This window comes from Hylobates moloch, unplaced genomic scaffold, assembly GCF_009828535.3.
Source record: "Hylobates moloch isolate HMO894 unplaced genomic scaffold, HMol_V3 SCAFFOLD_9, whole genome shotgun sequence".
Classification (NCBI taxonomy): Eukaryota; Metazoa; Chordata; class Mammalia; order Primates; family Hylobatidae; genus Hylobates; species Hylobates moloch.
Window position 1 is genome coordinate 15,907,286 of NW_026652284.1, and position 26,657 is coordinate 15,933,942.

Sequence of the window (26,657 nt, forward strand, 5' to 3'; positions counted from 1 at the left end):
CACCTACTGTGTGCCAGGCACTGTGCCAAGTGCTAGGGAGACTGCGTGAACAGGATAGAACAGCTTGCTGCCCTCTGGGCTTACAGGCCAGGGGGAAGTGAGTCAACAGAACAGCTCCAACACAGGGGCTTTGAGGGGTGTCTGGGTGGATGGAGCTCAGAGAAGGCTTCTTGGAGGCTGCAAAGGCCAAGCAGGAGCACGCAAGTAGGGGTTGGCTGGGCAAACGGGGCAGGGAAATGAGAGGAAGAGAGATACCACAGGCAGAGGGACAGCGGGTGGGGCGGCTCAGAGGCAGGAGAAAGCACGATGTATGTGAGGACCTGGGGGAGGTTGGGTATAGCTGGAGCACAAATGAAATATTACTCTTTCAGCAGAGCTCACAGACATGGGCCGGGCCCACGGGCTGAAAAGCCTCTGTGGCTGAGAGCTCCACCTCAGATCTGAGTATGTTGTGTGGCATCAGGAGAGGGCAGACCTGTTTCTTCCTTTCTCGATGGGATCTCTTTGGAGATAAGATAATTTAGCATTAATGCAAAGCAAAACGTTCCAGTGAACAAGTTTCAGTAGTTCAACTTTATAATAATTATAAGCAACCCTGTTAAATTTTTCTGGACATTCTTTTCTTTTGAAACGAAGTTTTCCTCTGTTGCCCAGGCTGGAGTGCAATGGCGCGATCTTGGCTCTCTGCAGCCTCTGCATCCTGGGTTCAAGTGATTCTCCTGCCCCAGCCTTCCGAATAGCTGGGATTACAGGTGTGCACCACCACACCTGAATAATGTTTTGTATTTTTAGTAGAGATGGGGTTTTGCCATGCTGGCCAGGCTGGTCTCGAACTCCTGACCTGGTGATCCACCCACCTCGGCCTCCCAAAGCGCTGGGATTACAGGCGTGAGCCACCATGCCCGGCTTAAAACAAGGAATTTTCTTATTGACGGCAACTAAATTGTATTTGTAGCATTTTTATCACACAGTAGAGTCCATCCATTCACTATACTTTTCTGAGCTGTCTGTCCTGCATGCAAGTAGATATTTTTAATGTTGTCTGTTTTCTGTGCTGTTCCTGTAAGTGTGCTATTAAAATACATTAAACTAGGCTGGACGCGATGGTTCATGCCTGTAATCCCAGCACTTTGGGAGGACGAGGCGGGTGGATCACGAGTTCAGGAGTTCAAGGCCAGCCAGGCCAAGATGGTGAAACTCTGTCTCTACTAAAAATACAACAATTAGCCGGGCGTGGTGGCAGGTACCTGTAATCCCAGCTACTTGGGAGGCTGAGGCAGGAGAATCACTTGAACCCGGCAGGTGGAGGTTGCAGTGAGCCAAGAATGTGCCACTGCACTCTAGCCTGGGTGACAGAGCAAGACTCCGTCTCAAAAAAAAAAAAAAAAAAAAAACAAGAAAACATTAAACTAAGCCGAGTGTGGTGGCTCACACCTGTAATCCCAGCACTTTGGGAGGCTGAGGCGGGTGGATCACCTGAGGTCAAGAGTTCAAGACCAGCCTGGCCAACATGGTGAAACCCCGTCTCTACTAAAAGTATAAAAATTAGCTGGGCGCAGTGGTGCACGCCTGTAATCCCAGCTACTGGGGAGGCTGAGGCAGGAGAATTGCTTGAACCCGGGAGGTGGAGGTTGCAATGAGTCAAGATCGCACCACTGCACTCCAGCCTGGGAGACAGAGCAAGGCTCTGTCTAAAAAAAAAAAAAAAACAAAAAAACACTATAAAAATATATTTTAAAAATAATTTAAATGAGGTGAGAACAACATTTTTAACGAGAACTTATACTGCTAAAATATTGTATTAAAGGCATTTGACTCGCAGATGCTCACAGCAAACCTGTATGGTAAGAATTATTACTGACTCCATTTTATAGATGGGAACACTGAGTCCCCCCCGGCACTGGCTGGGAAGAGGGAAATCAACCTCTAAGTTCATTTGCCTTTTATTTCTTTTTCTCCATGACAGAAAAAAACCAGCAGAAAATAAAGAACATTCTGTCAAACAAGACATTGAGAGAACATAATTCATTTGTGGAGGTAGGAGCCTGGGTGCCTACACCCCAGCAGACCTGATGCCCTGTCCCCTGCTCAGCCACTTTCCCAGTGATTAGAGGCACATAGAGGTTCAAGGTCTCAGGATGCGCTGGAAGACAGAGACACAGAAGCAAGAGCAGAAGCAGAGACTGGGAGAGGCTGAGGGAGCAGAGGGAATGGGAGGCCCCAGGGTCCCCCGAGAGCACTGGCCAGAGGCCCCTCTGTGCAGGGAGGCCTGGCAGCCACCTTCACTGCCTTCCTGACACTGTCCCAGGTCCTTTCCTCAGGCAGGGGGCCTCAGCCCCACACTGTCCCCCACCCCCCCGCCACAGACTGCCAGCATCCCCCACTCACTGCCCCTGCCCCTCCCCCCAAGAGATGCATCGACTGGAACCGCGAGCTGCTGAAGCGGGAGCTGGGCCTGGCCGAGAGTGACATCATTGACATCCCGCAGCTCTTCAAGCTCAAAGAGTTCTCCAAGGCCGAAGCCTTTTTCCCCAACATGGTGAGGAGGTGGTGGCTTTAAAACCCCAGGGTGTGGCATGGAGGTAGCTCAGCCTGAGAGGCCAGCGGGGCACCTGGGCGGTCCCAGAGGGCTTGGCTCCTCTCCATAACCATTTGTAGCTTTGTCCTGAGTGGTACAAGGTCAGACGTGACCAGGTCCATGCACGTTGGTGTCTTTCCACAAGGTCAGGCTTCTGCTGATGCTATTTCCATCATAAAATCCACAAGCCACACAGAGTTCCCCAGGGGCAGTCCTCAGGTGGGCAGAGCCCTGGGCACACAGGCTCAAGCCACTCCACAAGTCAGTCAGTACTGCAAACCATACATAGTAGTGTACTTAATCAACACAGAAATGTTACAGATGAAACATTCATATCAAACAAAGCAATATTTAACATCAAGAGAGAAGGGGATAGGAAAAGGGGTCAGTGAACCAGTCCAAGGAGAGTGACGTGGACAAGGAGAGGGTCCTGGGCTGATCTAAACGGACATCAGCGTCTTGCAAGGAAGAGTGTAATTTTGGCAGAGCCTTCAACAGCGGGTGCCAGGTGCTAATCACTAGTGACAGCAAGACAGTGTCTGTTAAGACAGTCATCTTGAGGCTGGGTGCGGTGGCTCATGCCTGTAATCCTAGCACTTTAGTAGGCCAAAGGGGTGGATCACTTGAGGTAAGGAGTTCGACACCAGCCTGGCTAACATGGTGACACCCGCATCTCTACTAAAAATACAAAAATTAGCCAGGTGTGCTGGCAGGAGCCTGTAATCCCAACTACTTGGGAGGCGGAAGCAGGAGAATCACTTGAACCTGGGAGACGGAGGTTGCAGTGAGCCAAGATCGCGCTATTGCACTCCAGCCTGGGTGACAGAGTGAGACTTTGTCTCAGAAAAAAAAAAAAAAAAGATAGTCATCTTAAGCTAGTGAAGACCTGCTCTTTTTATAGCTAGAGTCCTCTGGTGAAGACTGATAGTAATAGAGTATGCCTGCTTATGTCCTTGTCTGGTTGGGTGCAGTCTCTATTGATTAGGCAAACATCCGGTTCCTGTTAGCATGGTGCCTTTTGAAATGTAAGATGGAGTCTTTTTCTAAGATGGAGTCACTTATGCCAAGGGTGCTCTATACAGGCTTGCATGGCCGTGTACCACTTCCAGAGCACCTTCTGGTATCTCACAACAATTCTGGGAGTCAGAGTCTATCGTCACCTCCACCAGGGCTCTGGCTTCAGACCCCCTGCCGTAACCACCATGCTGCCTTCCCACCTAGCAGCTTCCCTGGGGCTCCGGGGTGGTGCAGGGAATGGAGGGATGGATAGGGAGTCGAGCAACAAACAAGACACCCTCAAGTCGCCTTATGCACCATAACAGGGACACACGTGGGGGCACCACCTCAGACTGGGGGGTCCGGGAGGGCCTCTGTGAGGAGGTGGGGCTGGCACTGCCTAGGCTGAGTGGGATTCACCTTCTGGAGGCTGCACTTGTGGGTGGTCCCACCTTTGTCTTGAGCGTTCACTGTGGCCCCTAAGTGCTGTCTTGATATCATCCACTGTGTTTTTGCCATTCCTTGGCCCCATTCCTCCCTCTCTTCAGAGAATACCCGAGACCCAGGCAGAGACTTCACCTGGTCCTACTGGGGAACCCCAGCCACCCCCTTCTTCTGGAGCTGGGGGTTACAGTTCAGGCAGGAGCCAGCAGGCCCTACCACAGTGGTTTTCAAACTGGGTTCCCTAGGGCCCTTGAGTTCCAACGCAGTGCCTCAAATCCAGTGGTTCAGATTTTCTGTTTCTGCATTGACATTCTGCAAAAGATTGTGTGTAGAATAAAGGGTTCCTTGGCCAAAAGGAATTAAAGTATTGACCCCAAGCATTTTGTTTCCCTCCAGCTTGGCCAAGCCAGGCTTCCCAGTGCGGGAATGAAAGTGGACGCCCATGGCTGTGGTAGTCAGCAACACTGAGGGCTGACCATGTGCCTTCGCTGCTCAAGGTCCCCAGAGGGAGTCTGAGCATGAGACCAGACTCTCTCCCGGGAGCTGGATGTGGGAGGCCGGGAAGAGGGAGTGGAATAGGCAGAGGGGTGAACAGCGCGAGGCACTTAGCATGCACAGGCTGTGTCTAGGCGGTGGCAAAGAATGAGATGCCTCCTTGAGGACTCATGACCCATGGAAAATGGCTGTGCACCTACTATGTGCCAGCACAGTGCTGTGCCTACGCGTTCTTACCTAATTGTCATTGCAATGGAAATATGTGTTGGGCTCATTTTGCTGATGAGGCTCAGAGGGGTGATGTGACTTGCCTAAGGCCACACAGCTACTGAATAGCAGAGTTGGCATTCAAACCCACATAGGCCTACAGCCAAAATCCTCACCTTTCCACCTCGCCGGGCTGCCTGCCAATCTAATGGAGGAAGCAGAGTCATTTACATACATTATTTACATATGGACAGTGCCATAACAGAGGCAGTCATTTATCCATCCAGTCAACAGATGTTTATTGAGTATCTACTACGTGCAAGGCGCAGTGCTGGGAGTTATGGGAACACAGAGCAGGAGTGACTGCCAGAGCTCAGGGATTCATGGGCAGTTTCACAGAGGGGCTGCCATCTGAGCTGGGCCCTGAGTATTAGAAAGAGCTTACCAGAAGTTTGCAGATAGGGGAGGAGAATGTAGTGTTAAGAGCATGGGCAGCATCAGAAAGAATGAAATCAGCCAGGAGGGGTGGCTCATACCTGTAATCCCAGCACTTTGGGAGGCTTAAGCGGGAGGATTGCTTGAGTCCAGGAGTTCAAGACCAGCCTGAGCAACATGGAGAAACTCTGTCTCTACAAAAAATACAAAAATTAGCCAGGCATAGTGACATCTGCTGAGGCAGGAAGATTGCTTGAGCCCAGGAGGTGGACATTGCAGTGAGCTGAGATCGCACCACTGAACTCTAGCCTGGGTGAAGAGTAAGACCCTATCTCAAAAAAAAAAAAAGAAAGAAAAGAAATCATGTCCTTTGCTACAACATGGTGGAGCTGGAGGCATTATCCTAAGTGAACTAAAACAGAAAATGAAATACCGCGTGTTGTCACATATAGGTAGTGGGTACACATAGACACAGAGATGGAAATAATAGGCACTGAGGACCCCCAAAATGGAGAGAATGAGAACGAGGTGAGGGCTGGAAAATTACCTATCGGGTATGATATTCACTGTTTGGGTAATGGATACACTAGAAGCCCAGTGCCCACCAGTAATCAATATACCTATGTAATAAATATGTGTATGTAGCCCAGAATCTAAATTTTTTAAATTTAAAATAAATAAGAGTATGGAACTTGGAGTCTAATACCTGTAGTTCATGTATAGCTGGGTGGCCTTAGGCAAACCATTTTCCACGTCTGGGTCTCAGTTTTCTCATTTCTAAAGTGGGGCTATTATTTTTATTTTGTTTTAATTTTTGAGATAGAGTCTTGCTCTGTTGCCCAGGCTGGAGTGCATTGGAATGATCTCGGCTCACTGAAACCTCCACCTCCTGGGTTCAAGCGATTCTCCTGCCTCAGCCTCCTGAGTAGTTGGGATTACAGGCGCACCTGGCTAATTTTTGTATTTTTAGTAGAGACGGGGTTTCACCATGTTGGCCAAGCTGGTCTCGAACTCCTGACCTCAGGTGATCCACTCACCTCGGCCTCCCAAAGTGCTGGGATTACAGGTGTGAGCCACCACACCCAGCACTTTTTATTTTTGAGATAGACTCTCACTCTGTCGCCCAAGCTGCCAGGCTGGAGTGCAGTGGCACAATCACAGCTCGCTGCAGCCTTGACCTCCTGGGCTCAAGTGATCCTCCTGCCTCAGCCTCCAAAGTAGCTGGGACCACAGGCACACACCACCATGCCAAGCTAAGTTTTAAAAATACTTTTTGTAGAGATGGGGTCTCACCATGTTGCCCAGGCTGGCCTCAAACTCTTGGGCTCAAGCGATCCTCCTGTCTCAGCCTCCCAAAGTGCTGGGACTACAGGTCTGAGCCACCACGCCTGGAGGGGCTATTATTTCCAAAGGTCAGAGAAGGGAGGGGCCGCTCGGATTGCGCTGCAAGCTGCCCGCTGCTGCCTGTGACCTGAGCCCTCACTTCTCTGCAGGTGAACATGCTGGTGCTAGGGAAGCACCTGGGCATCCCCAAGCCCTTCGGGCCCATCATCAATGGCCGCTGCTGCCTGGAGGAGAAGGTGTGTTCCCTGCTGGAGCCACTGGGCCTCCACTGCACCTTCATCAATGACTTCTTCACCTACCACATCAGGCATGGGGAGGTGCACTGCGGCACCAACGTGCGCAGAAAGCCCTTCTCCTTCAAGTGGTGGAACATGGTGCCCTGAGCCCATCTTCCCTGGTGTCCTCTCCCTCCTGGCCAGATGTCGCTGGGTCCTCTGCAGTGTGGCAAGCAAGAGTTCTTGTGAATATTGTGGCTCCCTGGGAGCGGCCAGCCCTCCCAGCAGTGGCTTGCTTTCTTCTCCTATGATGTCCCAGTTTCCCACTCTGAAGATCCCAAAATGGTCCTAGCATTGCACACTCAGTTCTGCTCTAAGAAGCTCCAATAAAGTTTTTTTAAGTCACTTTGTACATGAGGTCAAGATGTTGTTGGTATCATTCATTCACTCATTTGTCATGGTTGAATTGACTATCACAAAACAAACTGAAAAGTGTTAACAGGCTGCGCGGAAGGCCACGTTATTGTATGTGTCTTTTGCTCCCAGATATGTATTTGGACTATAAAATTTTGCATGATCCTAGTTCATTCTGAGTTTCCCACGGGACCTTTCCAAGAAGAGGAGGAGGAGGGAGCAGGGGAGGGGTGAGCCCCGCTGAGAGTCTGGGCATATCCCTCTTTAAACTCACCTACAACTGGGCATTCACCTACATACTGACAGCGATGGATTTTTGTGGAATGAAGTAATTCATCTCCTCGGTGTTCTTTTTGTATATTGCCTTTTATGGCTTTGACATAAAGACTTAGATTCCTCTGTAGACAATAAAACTCGATGGCTTGAGATCATTAAAATTGAGACCAGATATTGGCTCGGAAGGGTCCGAGATGTTCAGAGAACACCCAGGGATCCTGTTATTTTCATGTAGGTCGTGGAGAACATATGATGGTGGAAAAAATGAATATCAAAAGCCTCTGCCTTCACACTTCCTGATTTCAAAACATACTACAAGCTACAGTCATCAAAACAGTGTGGCATGGTCATAAAGACAAATAGACCTATGGAATAGAATAGAAAGCCTGGAAGTAAACCCTCAAGTATAACATTTCTCCAAAGATGATGTACAAATGGCCAACAAGCACATGAAGGGATGCTTACCATCACTAATCATCAGAGAAATGCAAATCAAAGCCACAGTGACCTCACCCATTAGGATGGCTACTATAAAAAAAAAGCGTTGGTGAGGATGTTGAGAAATTGGAACCCTTGTGCACTATTGGTGGGATTGTAAAATGAAATGATGCAACCGCTATGGAAAAAAGTATAGAGGTTCCTAAAAATAATTAGAAATACAACTGGTATATGATCCAGCAATCCCATTTCTGGGTAAATATCTGAAAGCAATATCTCCTTTTTTTTTTTTTAAGAGGGGGTGGAGGGGGGGTTTTACCATGTTGCTCAGGCTAATCTTAAACTCCTAGGCTCAAGCAATCTGTCCACCCTGGCTATGGAATATTATTCAGCCTTAAATAGGAAGGAAGGAAGGCCAGGCACAGTGGCTTACACCTGTAACCCCAGCATTTGGGGAGGCCAAGGTGGGCAAATTGCTTGAGCCCAGGAATTTGAGATCAGCCTGGACAACACAGCAAAGCCTTATCTCTACAAAAAAAAAGAGTTGGGCATGGTGGTGCACACCTATAGTCCTGCCTACTTGGGAGACAGACGTGGGAGGATCACCTGAGCCTAGGGAGGTCAAGGCTGCAGTGAGCCATGATTGTGCCACTGCACTCCAGCCTGGGTGACAGAGTGAGTGAGATCCAGTCTCGAAAATAAGGAAGGAAATCTTGTCACATGTTACAACATGAATATGCTTTGAGCACATTATGCTATGGGAAATAAGCCAGTTGCAAAAAGAGAAATCCCGTATGATTCCACTTACATGAGTTATCTAGAAAAATTCACAGGAACAGAAAGTAGAGGCTGGGCCAGGTGACTCACACCTATAATCTCAGCACTTTGGGAATCCGAGGCAGGTGGATCACTTGAGGTCAGGAGTTTGAGACCAGCTTTGTCAAGATAGCGAAACCCCATCTCTACTAAAAATATGAAAAATTAGCCGGGTGTGGGGTGCACATGCCTGTAATCTCAGCTACTCAGGAGGCTGAGGCACATGAATCACTTAAGCCTGGGAGATGGAGGTTGCAGTGAGCCAAGATCGCCCCACTACACTCCAGCCTGGGCAACAGAGCAAGACTCTGTCTCAAAAAAAAAAAAAAAGGTAAAATGGTGGTTGCCAGGTACTGGAAGAGCAAGAAGAGGGGAGTTGTTGAATGGGTGTGGAGTTTCAGATTTGCAAGATGAAAAAGTTCTGGAGATCTGTTTCACAACAATGTAAATATACTTAACGTTGTTGAACTGTACACTTAAAAATGGTTAAGATGGGCCAGGTGCAGTGGCTCACGCCTGTAATCCCAGCACTTTGGGCGGCCAAGGCAGGCAGATCACCAGAGGTTAGGAGTTCGAGACCAGCCTGGCCAACATGGTGAAACCCCGTCTCTACTAAAAGTACAAAAATTAGCCGGGCGTGGTGGTGTTTGCCTGTAGTCCCAGCTACTCGGGAGGCTGAGGCAAGAGAATCGCTTGAACCCAGGAGGCAGAGGTTGCAGGGAGCCAATATTGTGCCACTGCACTCCAGCCTGGACATAGAGTGAGACTCTGTCTCTAAATAAATAAATAAAAACTGTTTTTTTTTTTTGAAAGGCCTCTGCCCTGCCCACTAAGGAGAAGTGGATCCATAAAACCTGGGTCAAAACACGCTGCTCTGAAGACAATTGGCTGCTCCCCCAGCCCCAAATGTGCTGGAGCAAAGGACGTGAGTGTTTCTGCGGACCAGAAAAGGGCCAGGGACAGAGGAAGCTGGTATGAGTTCAGCCCCAAACCTGGCAGATAGGGCTACCTCGAGCAGCGAACAGGACTTAGCAGATAAAACTGAAGACTTTGCTGGATTCCTGGGGCTGGGGAAGGACTCAGAGACAAGCTGGTGGATAAGGCACCCCTGGCATCAGGGGACATGGAGATGCATAGATGTTACCCCAGCCACGTATGGGTTGCAGGTGGAAAGTGTCTCTGGAGGAGCCAGGGAAGCCCACGGGAGAGAAGGTGCTACCATCCCCCTAGAGCACAGAGCCATCCCCTGATCGTGCCCATCAGACAAAAACTTCCCTGTTCCTTTAGCCTTGCTCCCACCTCTCCCTTCCCCAGAGACCACATAAGAGTTTCCTGAAGCTGCTGTTACAAATCATCACGAACTAAAAGGCTTAAAACAGCAGAGATGGACCCTCTATCAGTTCCGGAGACCAGGAGATCAAAATCAATCTCACTGGGCGGAAATTCAGGCATCAGCAGGGCCATCCCAGCTCCAAAGGCTTTAGGAGGAGAGTTTCTCTTCTAGCTTCTGCCAGCATTCTTCAGCTAGTGGCTGCCTCATGCCAATCTCTGCCTCCCTGGTCACATGGCTTTCTCTTCTGTGTGTGTCAAATCTCCTTCTGCCTCTCCCTTATAAGGACACTCGTGATGATATTTGGAGCCCATCCTGATAGTCCAGGACAATCTCCCCATCCCAAGATCTTCATTCACCTCTGCAAGCAAAGACTCTTTCTATATGAGACAACTTACAGGTTCCGGGGATTAGGACCTGATCTCTCTTGGGTGCCATTATTCCACCTATTGTAGGTTGGAAATCACCACGTGCCTGCTGCAGCCAGCAGAATAGGAAAGAAATAAGCCAGGCACCTCCTTTCCTTTCCACAGCTCTAAGCCTCGCACCTACATTAAGCCCTCATAGGAAAGGGTGAAGATTCCCCTTTATAAAACCGAGTCTTTTGTGTGGGAGTTGACTTTCCAACTCCTGAATTGAGAATGTTTTAGGTCTGGTTCCTGGAAACAGATTCTTAGATGCAGATTTGCCTGCAGGAGGTTTATGGGGGGTGCTGGGGGAGGGCGTTTCAGGAAGCACACCTGGGAGGGAGTGTGGGGCTCAGAGGGAGACACTGAACTGGGATGCAGTTGCCTCGAGGCTTCAGGCAATGCATGGGGTATCTTGGGGGCTGGGGAAGGGCCACAGAGTTGTCCTGCATTCAGACAAGGCAACCTGGCCTTTGTCCCCCCACATTGGATGTGGCTGTCCCCAGAAGGGGACACAACCAGGTGCTAGGCCGCTCCTAGGCACAGAAGGCAATTCCAGAAGAGAGACTTGCAGCACTGGCAGCAGCTGGGGGCGTGAGTGCCTCCCGTTAAAGAGGGGCACAGTGGCACACCACAGCGCCCACCACAGTGACCTCAAGTGACCGTGGGACTTCTGATGAGCAAACCTGAGTTGAACATGATGAGCAAACCTGAGTTGCCGAGAGAGAACTTCTGCATGGAATAAGCATGTGAGGAGTACAGGAGTCAATACAAAGTTACTTTATGACCATGTAACCCAAGCAGGTCCAGCCAATGCCGCTTGGAGAGCTCGAGTCCAGTAACAAGAGCAAAATATGGTAGAAGGTGACTTTATTTACCAAAACTAGCAATGGGGGAGTGGTTGGATTCACATCAAAAGCAACCGCTTCGACTTTCTGGGGTGAAGGCAAGAGTTTAAAAAGGGAAACTCTGGCTGGGTGCGGTGGCTCATGCCTGTAATCCCAGCACTTTGGGAGGCCGAGGTGGGTGGATCACCTGAGGTCAGGAGTTCAAGACCAGCCTGACCAATATGGTGAACCCCCATCTCTACTAAAAATACAAAAATTAGCTGGGCGTGGTGGTGGACACATGTAATCCCAGCTACTTGGGAGGTTGAGGCAGGAGAATCGCTTGAACCTGGAAGACAGAGGTTGCAGTGAGCCGAGATGGTACCACTGCACTCCATCCTAGGCGACAGAGTGAGAATCTGTCTCAAAAAAAAAAAAAAAGGAAATTTGGTACAGGAGGCATGCAGGAGTTGTGAGGAGTACAATGTCTGTGTCTTGTTTCCATGGCTAACTTGGGTCTCAGTCCCCCTAAAGCACGGGCTGACATCATTTCAGCAATGTGCTGAGTTGTTGGCTAGCTGCCTGGAGGTAATCTCTTGAATTCTGCAGCTGGGTCTCCAGGCTTGGTCTGTCTCAAGGTTAGCCCCTGGAACTTCTTTTATTATTATTATCATTTAGAGGCAAGGTTTCATTATGTTGCCCAGGTTGGTCTCAAACTCCTGGGCTCAAGGGAGGAGCTCAAGGGAGCCCAGGCTGTCTCAGCCTCCCAAAGCTCTGGGATTACAGGCGTGAGCCACCACACCTGGCCTGGAACTTCTAAGTAGCACATAATTAGATACTAGCATAGTTAGATACATGTGAAGGGGCTTTATGGTGGGAAAGGGAGGGACATGGAGTCTATTTTAAGGTTAAGGGAAAAGGCTTCTGCAGTTTGCTTTAAGGTTACATCTTGAGATTAAAGAGAAAGGGAAAAAAAAAGTTGTAAAATGCATTTGAAGTTAAGCTGCTCAGTTACAATCACAAACCCCTCGGTTCAGTGGAGACACCCCTAGAAGCCCATTGGGTTATTAGCTTTTTTTTTTTTTTGAGATAGAATCTTGCTCTGTCAGCCAGGCTGGAGTACAGCGGCATTATCTCGGCTCGCTGCAACCTCCGTCTCCCCAGCTCAAGTGATTCTCCTGCCTCAGCCTCCTGAGTAGCTGGGATTACAGGTGTGCGCCACCACGCCCGGCTAATTTTTGTATTTTTAGTAGAGACAGGGTTTCACCATGTTGGCCAGGCTGGTCTCAAACTCCTGACCTCAGGTGATCCGCCTGCCTTGGCCTCCCAAAGTGCTGGGATTACAGGTGTGAGCCACTGTGCCTGGCCGGGTTATTTTTTTAGGGGGAGGACAAGGAGGTCATTTAGTCATTTGCTCCACAATAATTTGTTGAGTACCTACTATGTCTGGGGCTCTTTTGCAGGTGCTGGGGATTCAGTGGTGAATAGGAAGCCCCTGGAGGGGAGGAGGACGTGCTCTGGGTCTGAGTCCCTTTCATCTCTGTCCACGAGGCTGGGTGAGGAGCCTTCCTCACTGTGCTCAGACAGAGCCCTGGCACAAGGCAGGGCTGCCCCAGGGTGGGGAAGGTCAGAGCTTCCAGGCTGCCCTCCTCCAGACCCCAGAGCCTGGACTGGGCCTCAGCAACCCCTCCCCAGTCAACCCGTCTTCTCCCTCCAGCTGCCTCTGGCCGCTTGTGCGTGAGGGTGGGTGAGCCCTTTGGGATGAGTCTCACCAGAGCCTCTGCACGCTGAGTGCCTCCTGCCTGCTTAGTTTTGCCACTTTCAATCCAGCCAGAGGGGTGTTTTGGGTCTTTCTGACCAACCTCCTGCCTCCAAAAGCAACTAAAACAGAGCCATCCTTGAGAGTTACGTTGAGTGCTTAAAACCTCCAGGGAGGGAGTTTTTTACTGCAACTTGCAAATTTAACCAGCCTGGCTGACCCAGCAGGCTTCACTCAGTACCTCATCTCCACCTCCTGTGCTGGGTACACCTGGGTGCGTATCAGAGCAAAGGCTGAAAACAAATGTTTATATTACAGTACAACCCTGTGTAAAATACACAGCCATACAAAGAGGTAAGGCTGCTTTTTACGTACTGATACGAGGAACTTCTCTCCAGCATAACTATGAAGTGAAAGAGGCAAAGTACGGAATACTGGGTGGCACATACTACCATTTATATAAGAAGGAGGCAGTAGGAGGAGAGAAGAAAAGAGCGAAAGCGCCCCGGACATAGCAGGTGTTCAACAAATTCTTGTGGAGCAAATGACTAAATGACCTCCTTGTCCTTCCTCAAAAACGATAACCCAGTGGGCTTCCAGGGGCATCTCCACTGCACTGAAAAGTTTGTAATTGTAACCAAGCAGCTTAACTTTGAACGCATTTTACAACTTTTCTGTTTAGTCTTGAGATGTAACCTCGAGGTGCAGGAAACTGCAGAAGCCTTTTCCCCTTAACCTTAAAATAGACTCCACGTCCTTCCCTTTCTCACCATAAAGCCCCTTCAAATTTATCTAACTGTATGCTAGTATTTGAGGAGGAAGAGAAGAAGAAACGGATACACATGCATAGTTACTTGGTCATGCATAACATTTATTTGGAAAGACAAGAAACGGGTAACACTGTCACTACCTCCACCTACAGGTGGGTAAGGGACAGGGCAGAAGGGAGACTCTGAACTTGGAACCACGTGAATGTGGTACCTATTGAAGAGTAAGTATGACCCAGCCTGAGCAACGTAACAAGACCCCATCTCTGCCGAAAAATGTAAAACCACTAGCTGGGCATGGTGGTGCACATCTGTAGTGCCAGCTACTCAGGAGGTTGAGGTGGGAGGACCACTTGAGCCTGGGAGGTCAAGGCTGTGAACCATGATCATGCCACTTCGCTCCAGCCTGGGTAACGGAGTGAGACCCTGTCTCAAAAAAAAAAAAAAAAAAAAAAAGAAGCTCAACTCAAGCTTAAGACATGAAATGAACACAATTTAAAGTAAGTTATGTAAGTTCCTTGTGCCAGAGCAAGAGTTCCTATTTCTTTGCTCTGTGGGCTCGGCTGAGATGAGTAGCAGCTGGTGACCCTGGTTTGATGTATTCATCCACTAACACTTGCTGTGCCCTCACCCCCCCATGACACAGCTGTAAGCAAGGCGCTCACCTTAATCACTGGGGGTTGGGATGCAAGTTCCTGGACCACACCCTAGACCTTCTGGGCCCAGGAATTTGCAACGTTAACAAGCACCCTTGATAATTTTTGAAACCACCAGAGGGTTAATAACCACCTAGTCTGGGCACTGTGGCTCACGCCTGTAATCCCAGCACTTTGGCAGGTCGAGATAGGAGGATTTCTGGGATCAAGAAGTTCGAGACCAGCCTGGGCAACATGGCGAAACCCGGTCTCTACAAAAAATACAAAAATCAGCTGGACATGGTGGTGCACACCTGTAGTTCCAGCTACTTGGGAGGCTAAGATGGGAGGATCACTGGAGCCAGGTAGGTTGAGGCTGCAGTGAGCTGTGATTGCGCTACTGCACTCTAGCATGGGTGATAGAGACCCCGTCTCAAAAACAAAACAAAACCACCAGTCCAACACTTTGCCGAGCTCCTTCATCAATTTCCAGGAGACACACACCCTAGAACTGAGACCCCAGAGCCTGGGCATGCTGCCACACACTGCCATCCTGACCGTTACCATCAATTGCTCCCAACTGCCCTCTGCAGGTATTTGCCCTGACAGCTTCCAGCTGACTCCTCCAGCAGCATGGCCCAGTTGATCACTCCAAGGCACTGACTTCCCAGAGCCCCTCCTCTTCCCAGCTGAAGGCTAGAGATGCCTAAGCAACTGGCCTCAGGCTTCCCCGGCCTGCAGCCCTGCAGGCACGAGCTGCCTGATAAATTGGTGATGAAGGGGTTCTGATGCCACCTGCTCCCCCGACTCTCAGCCACCAGGAAGCGCTGAGAGGGAAAATCAGTGACACCTGGGCAGCTGCTGACCCCTCCCCTTCTTAACAAGGGGGTGGGCTGCACAGGCCTGGACTGCATAACAGGGGAAGGCAGGGTGAGCCCTGGGGCCTCTGAGGTTGCTGCGCCGAGTGAGGGCTGCGGTGCAGGCCTGAGGGTGGTCAGCGTGGAGGGCCGAGCCATGTCCTTCCAGAGTATCGTCCACCTGTCCCTGGATAGCCCTGCCCATGCCGTTTGTGTGTTGGGCACAGAAATCTGCTTGGATCTCAGCGGGTGAGGTGCTGGGAGCTCTGCCAAAGCTGGCAGGCAGAGGCAGGCAGGCCTGGGACCCAGTCCCCTTGATCTGGGAGTTGGGGGTTACTTCTCTAGCGTCACCATCCTGCCCCATCTTGGGAAGCCTTGGGTCTCTAGTAGGGGGCCTCCCAGTTCCAACCACGCAGGATTCTGACTTAAATCCTGCCTCTGCCCTGTAGCAGCTGCCATGGACTCTTTTTTTTTTTTTTTTTTTTTTTTTTTTTGAGACAGAGTGTCGCTCTGTCGCCCAGGCTGGAGTGCAGTGGCGCAGTCTCGGCTCACTGCAAGCTCCGCCTCCCAGGTTCACGCCATTCTCCTGCCTCAGCCTCTCCGAGTAGCTGGGACTACAGGCACCCGCCACCACGCCCGGCTAATTTTTTGTGTTTTTAGTAGAGACGGGGTTTCACTGTGGTCTCGATCTCCTGACCTTGTGATCCGCCCGCTTCGGCCTCCTAAAGTGCTGGGATTACAAGCGTGAGCCACCGCGCCCAGCCTGCCATGGACTCTTAGTGAGGCAAGTGCCTCGGCCTCTCTGTTCCCCTATCTGTGAAACCGTGGGGAGGCTGGCCTCGGGGGGCTGTGAGGAGTAGGCCAAGGAGACTGCTAGATGCTGGAGCCTGCAGGTGGAGGTGACTCACAGCAGGGTCACAATACAACCTCCTGAGTCCCTTGCCCTGATCTTTTTCTTCATGGGGATCCTTTGTGGCTCCTCCCTTCTTGGGAGTCGGGTGCTTATTACTAAGATGTAGCTGTGGTAACTTCTGCAGTGTCGGTAGCAGGGTGGGGTTTGGGCTGGAGCCTGTCAGCAAACACAGGGTCCTTTGGGAGGGGGTGGTAGGAATAAGGACTGCAGACCATTCTGACCCCAGACCACTCTGCCTCAACACCCTAAGGAGAATGAGGATTTGGGAGCCGTCCCCTCCCACATGCCAGTCATCTCCTAGGCTGAGAAGGTGTTTGTGCCTTGACGTGTCTCTTACCTGGCAAACCAGGTGTGCCCCCCAGAAGTGCCAGTGCTTCACCATCCATGGCTCTGGGAGGGTCTTGATCGATGTGGCCAACACAGTGATTTCTGAGAAGGAGGACGCCACCATCTGGTGGCCCCTGTCTGATCCCACGTACGCCACAGTGAAGATGACATCGCCCAGCCCTTCCGTGGATGGGGATAAGGTAAGCCTCAGGGGAAGAGGTGAGGGGCATCTCCCAGGGGTCGGACCTAACACAGCCACTGGGGCTCCCTCCTGGCTGCAGACATGACTCGAGCCTGTGAAACACGTTGTTTGGCACGTTTGATCTTATCCAGTGTCTGCAACAGACCAGTGGGGTGGGCACTCCATGACCCCATTTTACAAAGAAACGGAGGCACCTAGCGAAAGTGCCCTGCCAAGTCAGCAACCAGCAGAACTGGGATTCAAGCTGGACGAGTTCATCTCAGCCATGTGAGCCCCTGACAGTGATGCTGGGCTGGCGTCCGACCTAGCCGCGCCACAGTCTGGCTTTAAGGTGTTAGCAGCGTAACTCAGATGGGCTTTTTGGTGAAGGCAGCTCTTCTGGATGTGGAGACTTTAAAGAGATTTAATAGCTAAGGTGTCCTAAATGCATGCTACATACTACAGAGCTTGGATCATGTTTCGGGGTGTTGGCCTCTGTCATGGCTTTATTTTTTATTTTCATTTATTTTTTTATTTTTTTTGAGAGAGTCTCACTCGTTGCCCAGACTGGGGTGCATTGGCACAATCTCAGCTCACTGCAACCTTCACTTCCCAGGTTCAAGTGATTCTCCTGCGTCAGCTTCCCGAGTAGCTGGGATTACAGGCACCCACCACCACACCCGGCTAATTTTGTATTTTTAGTAGAGACGGGGGTTTCACTATGTTGGCCAGGCTGGTCTCGAACTCCTGACTTCAAGTGATCTACCTGCCTCCACCTCCCAAAGTGCTGGGATTACAGGCATGAGCCACCAAGCCTGGCCTACCATCACTTTTCATATGAGGAAACTGAGGCACAGTGCTATGTCTTAAACCTAAGTAGCCTACCTAGAGTGGAGTAGACCCAGGATTTGAGCTTGAGCCCAAGCGTGTACTCTCTCCCCCGGGTAAGCTGTCTCCCTAATGGGGTGCCTACAGTGGGGAGGTTCCCGTCCACCTCGTACATGAGGGGGCAGCAGTGGTGTCCTGTGGTAGAAGCAGGTGGCTCATTCAGGGCAGGAGTGTTCAATCTTAGCTGCAGGTGAGAACCACTGGGGACCTAATGATATCAATATCCAGGCCGCACCCCCTCTACCAATTAAAGTGGAACCTCAGGGCTAGGACCCTGGCCCCTGGTTTAAAGCTCTCCAGATGCCCCCAATGCGGGGCTGGGGGTGAGAACCATGATGGAGCAGTTCAGGACTGGGAGAGCTCTCCCTCCCTCCCCCAACACCCTGCAGGACCTACTGGAGATGTCTGCTGCAGAGACGTAGATACACACACACACACCTGTGCTGTGTGCCTAGGGCAGGCAACACCCCGGGAGGCAAGTAGTGGACTTAGATAGGAACTGAGCGTCTCTGGCCAGGTGTGGTGGCTTACGCCTGTAATCCCAGCACTCTGGAAGGCTGAGAGGGGCAGATCACCTGAGGTCGGGAGTTTGAGGCCAGCCTGGCCAACATGGCGAAACCCTGTCTCTACTAAAAATACAAAAATTAGCCAGGTGTGGCGGCAGGTGCCTGTAATCTCAGGTTCTCAGGAGGCTGAGGCCGGAGAATCACTTGAACCCAGGAGGCGGAGGTTGTAGTAAGCCGAGATTGTCCCACTGCATTCCAGCCTGGGCAAGAAGAACGAAACTCAATTGCAAAAAAAGGTATCTCAGATAAGAACAGAGGCCACAGTGGGTCCCAGTAGAACTCCAGACTACCTGAGAACCATCCTCTGCCCAGGGCTCAGCCTCCAGGACCCTCAGGAGTGGCCAACAAAGAAGCTTGACCTTGGAGGACTGAAGCTTCTATTTAAGGATGGGTGGATCTCTCACATGCTCTGGCCAATGGTTGGGTCTCTGGTTCATGATCAAGACCTTGTAGTCAGGGCCAGTGGCTGGAGGGCAGATCTCTTTCTAAAAGCATAAAGTAGAGGCTGGCGTAGGACACAGGAAAGAATGAGTCCCAGTGCTGCTTCCTCACCTTGGTGTCCTTAGCAGCTTAAGCCACCAGAGGCCTGTTTCCCCACTGTGCACCTTATGGAGTAGCAGATGGGACCCCGGGAGGGTGGGTTTAGCAGGGAGAATGTATAGTGTGGTTTCAAGCTGGGGCTCTACAGCCAGGCAGCCTGGATCGGAAATCCCTTTGAGTGGTGTGGGATAAGTCCCTCGATTCCGCTGCCATCAGGGATACAGCTCTCACCTGGACAGGTGGTTGCAAGCCTGGTTCTCGACAAGGTTGGGGTTGGGAGTCATGGCAGGTTCTAAGTCCTCAGTGGACTGACTCGGCCCTAAGCGCAGGGCTGTGGCCCCTGTATCGGCTCATAGTGAGACTTCAGAAGCCGTAACACAAGACCAAGCTCCCACACCTAGACTCGGCACATGGCCTGGGGCTCTGTTCCTGGCCCCTCCCCTCCAACACTGCCTATGGGTTCAGGATGCTGTCTCCACAGGTCTCAGTCACGTACTATGGGCCCAACGAGGACGCCCCCATGGGCACAGCTGTGCTGTACCTCACTGGCATTGGTGAGTGTTGCTCCAACCGGGAGCCTGGGGCCCAGCTCACCGCTGGGGTTGGGGAAGGGGTAGGATTGCAGGAGGAGCCAAAAAGGATTCTCCCGGTAACAAGATGCCTCCTGTGGGCCCCAGGAACTCCTGAACAAACTCCTAAATGGATTCATTTGAGATACCCACTCACACACTCCCTCCTCGACGCTCAGTCGCTTCTCCACCTTCATGCACTGCCAACCTAATTCTGAGAATAGAAACAGCCAGAACTTCCATGTCGCTGCCATCTACCCACCTACGCCTGTCTAGTGCCCACCTTCTTCCTTTGTTACAATTGACGCATCTGGTCCAAAGTTAATCTTTCTTGTCTCACTAGATCCTTCTCATTCAAGAACATTCCTTTGTCGATTCTTACCAATGTAAGAAGCCGCCACCCTTCCCCGCTCTCTAGATCACCCCCATCAGCTCAGGAAGAAGCTCTATAACTATTTTTCTTTTTCTTTTTCTTTTTCTTTTTTTTTTTTTTGAGATGGAGTCTTACTGTCACTCAGGCTGGAGCACAGTGGCACTATCTCTGCTCACTGCAACCTCCACCTCCCAGGTTCAAGCAATTCTCCTACCTCAGCCTCTGGATTAGCTGGGACTATAGGCGTGTGCCACCATCCTTGGCTAATTTTTATGTTTTTAGTAGAGACAGGTTTTCACCATGTTGGCCAAGCTGGTCTCGAACTCCTGACCTCATGATCCACCTGCCTTGGCCTCCCCAAGTGCTGGGATTACAAGAGTGAGCCACTGTGCCTGGCCACGACATCTCTTAAACCTGATTCCAGGGTGTTTGTTTTTGTTTTTGTTTTTTTGTTTTTGTTTGAGGCGGAGTCTTGCTCTGTCGCCCAGGCTGGAGTAGTGCAGTGGCGCGATCTTGGCTCACTGCCCGCTCCACCTCCCGGGTTCACGCCATTCTCCTGCCTCAGCTTCCCTAGTAGCTGGGACTACAGGTACCCGCCACCATGCCCAGCTAACTTTTTATTTTTAGTGGGCTAAGTTTTTTGTATCTTTAGTGGGCTAATTTTTTCATATTTTTAGTGGAGACGGGGTTTCACTGTGTTAACCAGGATGGTCTCAATCTCCTGACCTCGTGATCCGCCCACCTCGGCCTCCCAGAGGGTTGGAATTACAGGCGTGAGCCACTGTGCTGGGCCTAGGTTGTCTTTTAAAGTCTATTCTCCCACCTCTGTTCCTGAGGAGCCATCTGTGTCCTCAATTTCTCTAGAATCTTCTCAAATGAGACACCTACCACCAACAGAGTTCTTTTAGAACGCTAACATCTGCAACACTAAGTTATTGGTTTGTGTGGGTTCTTTTGTGTTTTTATTTTGTCTTGTTTTGTTTTTTGTTTTTGAGACACTCTCACTCTGTAGCCTAAGCTGAACTGGAGTGAAGACACGATCATGGCTCATTGCAGCCTCAAAACATCCTCTCACCTCAGCCTCTCCAGTAGCTTGGACCATAGGTGTTATACCACCATACCTGGTTAATTTTTTATACAGACATGGGTTTCCCTACGTTGCCCAGGCTCCTCCCACCTCAATCTCCAGAGTGGCTGGGACTACAGGCACGCACCACCATGCCCAGCTGATTTTTTTATTTTTTTATTTTATTTTTTCCCCCATAGAGAGGGTTTTACCATATTGCCCAGCCTGGTATCAAACTCTTGGCCTCAAGTGATCCTCCCGCCTCAGCCTCCCAAAGTGCTGGAGTTACAGGCGTGAGCCACGTACCTGCTGGTCATCCCTTCTTAACACACTTGAACGCTTCAGGGATGTTCAACTTATTTTTCCTCCCGCCTGGCGTTCCTTCTCAGAACCCTTTGGAGCTCAGAGGAGCTCTTCTCAGTCCTTGGTCCTCCTGCTTCCAGTCAGTGAAGTGCCTCGGGCTCAGGAGGTTGGTCACGTGGCTCTAATGTCACCTATGGACAGGCTGCTCCCACAAACCCGACTTGGATATTGCCTACCCAGCGTGATCGCTTGGGTGTCTGACAGGTGTCTGAAATGCAAATGGATTCTCTCTACTCCTGAAAACCTGTTTTTCTAGTAGTCCCTCCATCACCCTAGGGGGTAGCTCCATCCTTCTAGTGTAAACCTTGGCATCACCTGACTCTTCTTACCCCACAGCAGTCTGAATCTTGTGTTACCTGATGTTTCGCCGGAATCCAGCAACTTGCACTCCCAGTGTGCTCACCCTGGCTGGAGCCCCCATCCTCTCACCTGGGTCACAGCCCAGACCTCCCAGTGGGGTTCATGCTAGCACCCTTGCCCTTCTGACTAGACCTCTAGCCTTGATCCAGCAGCCAGAGTAGTACATCTTTAAGTGGAATATTGGATAACGCCTTCCAACTGCTTCCACGTTGCTTGGATTAAAGCCAAAGTCACTGCCCACGAAACTACACGAGTAACCCTGCACTGCCTGTCTTTACCGCCTGCGCATCTTACCCCTGGGTCATCCTGCTGTAGGCACTGTTGGCCACTCTAACCCTTGGCCTTGCTGCCTTGGGCTTCCTATTTCCCCTAATGGCTCTTACCCTAGATGTTAACCCAGATTTTCTTGCCTCCTTCAGGTCTGTTTTCAAATGTCAACTTAGGCTCCCTTGATCATCTAAAACTGAAATACCCCCGCTCCATTCCTTCTCCCATATCCCTCAGTGCTTATTGCCATCAAACATGATGTACCTGCTTGCCCCTCCCCTGGTGCACACATACGTGCTCATGTAAGGTCTAAGGAGACGAGGTCTCCATCTTGCACACTGCTAGATCCCTAGGACCTGGGGCAGCCCGGTTCGCAGTGGGCATCTGGCCCCTGAGCATCTGCTGGCCAGGTGCTGATGACGTAACAGCAAACAAGTCCTGAGTTCGTGGCCCTGATGTTCCAGCTGGGAATCAGCACCTCAAATAATGAGCTGTGAACAAAAGATCACACTAGAGCCACGTGGTTGTCCCTTGTGTGGTGGAAGAGATGGGAGGTGGTATGCTAAGGTGGCGGGGCAGTCCCTTTGACAGTACCTGGGCAAAAGCCTAGATCCTTAAGTGTGTTGTTTTTTTGTTTGTGTTTGTTTTTTGTTTTTTGAGATGGAGCCTCACTCTGTCACCCAGGCTGGAGTGCGGTAGTGTGATCTCTGCTCACTGCAATCTCTACCTCCTGGGTTCAAGCGATTCTCCTGCCTCAGCCTCCTGAGTAGCTGGAACTACAGGCGCCTGCCACCACGCCTGGCTAACTTTTGTATTTTTCGTAGAGACAAAGTTTTGCCATGTTGCTCAGTCTGGTCTTGAACTCCTGACCTCAGGTGATCTGCCTGCCTCAGCCTCCCAAAGTGCTGGGGTTACAGGCGTGAGCCACCATGCCCAGCTAATCCTTAACTTTTAAAAGGGCTTAGAATTGTCATGTATTGAAAATTTTTTTTTTTTTTTTTGGAGACAGAATCTTGCTCTGTTACCCAGGCTAGAGTGCAGTGGTCTGATCTCAGCTCACTGCACCCTCCACCTCCCAAGTTCAAGTGACACTCCTGCCTTGGCCTCCCAAGAGGCTGGGACTACAGGTGCCCTCCACCATGCCCAGCTAATTTTTATATCTTTAGTAGAGATGAGATGTCGCCATGTCGCCCAGGCTGATCTCGAACTCCTGACCTTAAGTGATCCATCCACCTCAGTCTCCCAAAGCGTTGGGATTACAGGAGTGAGCCACTGGGCCTGGCCATATTAAGCCTTTCCTATGTCTTGGAGCATAAAGCTTTCCAGAAGGCTAGAGAGGTAGACTTTGCAAGTAAGAATCACTTGGGTAGAGGCTGAAAGGCATGAGATGGCATGAGGACCATGATGGGCTTGTTTTGTGAGTTCCCAGGAGGTTTAGGGTAGACATGTGACTACTTGGGCCCCTCCAGGATTGCTGATGTGAAGCTGTCACCTTTGAGGATGGTTTCTGCTTCTAAACTGATAGCATGCCAGAAAGGCTGGATGCCCTGATGCCAGCCTTGGGCAGCCCCACAGGAGATAACCTATAACTTTGAGGTTCCATGTGGCAGGTCTAGGTGACTGGGACACCCTTTTCTTTTTCAGAGGTCTCTCTAGAGGTAGACATCTACCGCAATGGGCAAGTTGAGATGTCAAGTGACAAACAGGCTAAGGTGAGTCGGCCAGCAAGAGGGGGCGGGGAAGGGGCCCCATAAGCCAAATCTGCCCAAATGCTCACTTGATCTGACCTTCCCAGTGTCTAGCCCAATTCCTGTAACATTGCTGAAGGATTAGATACATGGAGGGGAGGCGGGAAACCAAACTGTCATGGTACAAGTCAGAGCTGATTAAATTCCTTTTCTTTTATAGGGTGTTTTTTTGTTTTTGTTTTGTTGTTGTTGTTTTTGATGGAGTTTCCCTCTGTCACCCAGGCTGGAGTGCAGTGGCATGATCTTAGCTCACTGCAACCTCCGCCTCCCAGGTTCAAGCAATTCTCCTGCCTCAGCCTCCTGAGCAGCTGGGGTTACAAGCGTGCGCCACCACACCTGGCTAATTTTTTTTTTTTGAGATGGAGTCTCGCTCTGTTGCCCAGGCTGGAGTGCAGTGGCACGATCTTGGCTCACTGCAAGCTCCCATCTCCCAGGTTCACACCATTCTCCTGTCTCAGCCTCCCGAGTAGCTGGGACTATAGGTGCCTGCCACCAAGCCTGGCTAATTTCTTTTTTTTTATTTTTAGTAGAGACGGGGTTTCACTGTGTTAGCCAGGATGGTCTCGAACTCCTGACCTCCAGTGATCTGCCTGCCTCGGCCTCCCAAAGTACTGGGATCAGAACCGATTAAATTTCTAGCTCACTTAAAAAAAAAAAAAAAAAAAACTAGAATATCTGGCAACTTGAGGCTCATGTCCTACCCTGGTTGTGGAGTATCCTAGATGAGAGGATTAGCTGCTGCTGCCAGGTAGCACATCTCTTCCAGTTTGCCTCGGTCCCTGATTCTCTGACCCTGAAATATGAGGTAGGTAACTGGTAACCCTGAACCTAGCTTCTTTCCCTTCCTCTTAGCCTCCTTACCTGACATTACCTTCCTGTGCCTACAGATTCTTGACCTCACCGCTCCTGTTCCATGGGTCCCTGTGACCCTGGAGAAAGGCTTGGCTGGGCCCCTCTGCTATGAGGTGCATCCGAGAAGCAGAGGATTTATTTGGCTCCTTCCTGAGCCAATGTTCCCATCTCATTTGCAGAAAAAATGGATCTGGGGTCCCAGCGGTTGGGGTGCCATCCTGCTTGTGAATTGCAACCCTGCTGATGTCGGCCAGCAACTTGAGGACAAGAAAACCAAGAAAGTGATCTTTTCAGAGGGTAGGACCTCAGACTGTCTCTGCCTTTCCTTCTTGGTCTCTTTGCCCTGCTTCTCAGCAAATACAGCTTCCAGACTAATTTTCTCCACCCCACCCCCCACACCCTCTTCCCCAGTCCCCATGCCTGGGCTGATCAAATCTTTTATCCTGGGTTGTAGATATATAATTGGGAAGAGGTCACATGGCCCCAAGCAAAGAGCATGGGTGGTTCCTTATTTCCTAGCTGTGAACTTGAGCACACTAACTTCCCTGATCTTGTTTCCCTATTTGTAAAATGGAGATGATACAGTTGGCCTCCCAACTCTATCAGTTGGTTGACGGTTGACAAGACTAAATGAAGACAATAGGGGTATATGCACTGCTTTCTAAAAAGCCTCTCATAGTCTGGGCCAGGAACCTTGGACTGTCTTGGGTAAAATTTGCCTTGGATCCTGACTTGTGGTTGGGACCAGGGTTCTAGGTCTTAGCAGTAGGATGGAATGTCTTGGTTCCTACTGAGGCTGGAGGTGAACCCTCACTGAACTGATCGAGGTAGGCCCTGTTCTGTTTGTGGGGACCATGGGATAAATCCCATCCTCCCTCAAAAGGAGGCCCTGGGGTTTACAGCTTGCCTGTAGCCACCCAGAACAAGCAGTGAAGTGGTAATTCTTTGGGCCCGGGCCCTAGCAAAAGGCAGGGGGTCCTTGGTGCTCTGTTCAAACTCCCGGCCTCTCTCTACTGCTCCTCCCTGCACCCCCAGATTGCTGGCCTCCAGACATTCCTTGACCTTTGCTTTGTCTTTTGCTCAGAAATAACGAGTCTGTCCCAGATGACACTGAATGTCCAAGGCCCCAGCTGTATCTTAAAGAAATATCGGCTAGTCCTCCATACCTCCACAGAAGAGTCGAAGAAGGCGAGAGTCTACTGGCCCCAAAGTGAGTGTTCTTGTGCCAGCTCCAGCTTTGCCTGCTCTCGACGTGCCAGGCAAGTTGTGCCCACACCTCCTCCCAGCAAGGTCCCCAGCAGAAGCCTGCTGGAGACCTAGAGTTGCAGATGAGAGGCTGTTGTGGCTGTACTTGTGTTTCTAGGATTCTCTGGCTGTCACCTTTCCCATAGGCTAAGTCTGTACACATGGGTGAGTTACTGTACCTCTAAGCCACTTTCTCCACTTGTAAAATGGGAGTAGCTGTGCCTCCCTGCAGGCTAGAAGAGAAGAGAGACATATCAGCTGAAACAGTAGCTATCGCCTTACAGATTAGATCACATCTCCCAATGACTCCTCTCAGGAGAATCCGTCTTCACTCTAAACCCAGATCTACTATGTTAAATTTCCAGAAATGAGGCCAAAACCTCTAGAGCGGCAGCCATGGCAGCACCTGCTTCCCAGCCACCATGCCATCCACCACCCATCTTCAGCCCTCCCCTCCTGGGAGGCAGGTAGCATACTCTATTCTGTAGACGGAGGGCTGGTTAGGAGGTAGACATGCCCAACTCCAGCAAAACAGCCTTGTGCATCTTTTGACTTCCCTGAACTGACTCAGTACTTAGCATACCTCTAAATCTCTCAATGAGAGCTAGCTCTCTGCTCCTGGAGGGACATGCCAGCATGCTTTTTTTGGGTTTGGTTTTGTTTTTCCCCTTTGAGACGGGATCTAGCTCTGTCACTCAGGTTGGAGTGCAGTAGTGTGATGACGGCTCGCTGTAGACTAGACTCAGCTTCCTGGACTCAAGCAGTCCTCCTACCTCAGACTCCCAAGTAGCTGGTATGACAGGTGTGTGCCACCACAACTGGCTAATTTGCTTTTCTTGTAGAGACGGGGTCTCACTTTGCCCAGACTGGTTTCAAACTCCTGCATGCAAACAATCCTCCTGCCTTGGCCTCCCAAAGTGCTGGGATTACAGGTGTAAGCTACTGCACCTGGCCCAACCTGCTACCTTCTCTTGTAAACCATGCTTAGCTTCAGCTAGGCAACGCAGGGAGCTCTGTGGTCTATACTGTGCCTGTTCTCGGAGGGCACCATCTCTGTTGCCAGCATTGGAGAGTGTGCCCCTGCCATTCCTGGTCTGCACTCTGGGGCCTTGGCTCAGTCTCCTACTCCATCTCGTCTGCAGACCATAGGTCTCAGCTG

The 26,657-nt window shown here is 50.7% G+C and overlaps 2 protein-coding genes across 2 annotated transcripts in view; both read left to right on the forward strand.

Moving 5' to 3' along the window:
* PADI4 (peptidyl arginine deiminase 4) overlaps positions 1-7,131 on the forward strand; it is a 57,091-nt gene extending 49,960 nt beyond the window's left edge. The window contains exons 14-16 of the mRNA XM_032760982.2: positions 1,967-2,037; positions 2,411-2,539; positions 6,649-7,131. Of these exons, the coding sequence (XP_032616873.1) occupies positions 1,967-2,037; positions 2,411-2,539; positions 6,649-6,882 (434 nt within the window). The 3' untranslated portion in view covers positions 6,883-7,131. The remainder of the gene's footprint in view (positions 1-1,966; positions 2,038-2,410; positions 2,540-6,648) is intronic.
* An 8,192-nt stretch (positions 7,132-15,323) lies between these two features.
* PADI6 (peptidyl arginine deiminase 6) overlaps positions 15,324-26,657 on the forward strand; it is a 30,016-nt gene continuing 18,682 nt past the window's right edge. Inside the window, exons 1-6 of the mRNA XM_032759080.2 lie at positions 15,324-15,489; positions 16,503-16,680; positions 19,137-19,209; positions 23,298-23,365; positions 24,433-24,550; positions 25,338-25,463. Of these exons, the coding sequence (XP_032614971.1) occupies positions 15,398-15,489; positions 16,503-16,680; positions 19,137-19,209; positions 23,298-23,365; positions 24,433-24,550; positions 25,338-25,463 (655 nt within the window). The 5' untranslated portion in view covers positions 15,324-15,397. The remainder of the gene's footprint in view (positions 15,490-16,502; positions 16,681-19,136; positions 19,210-23,297; positions 23,366-24,432; positions 24,551-25,337; positions 25,464-26,657) is intronic.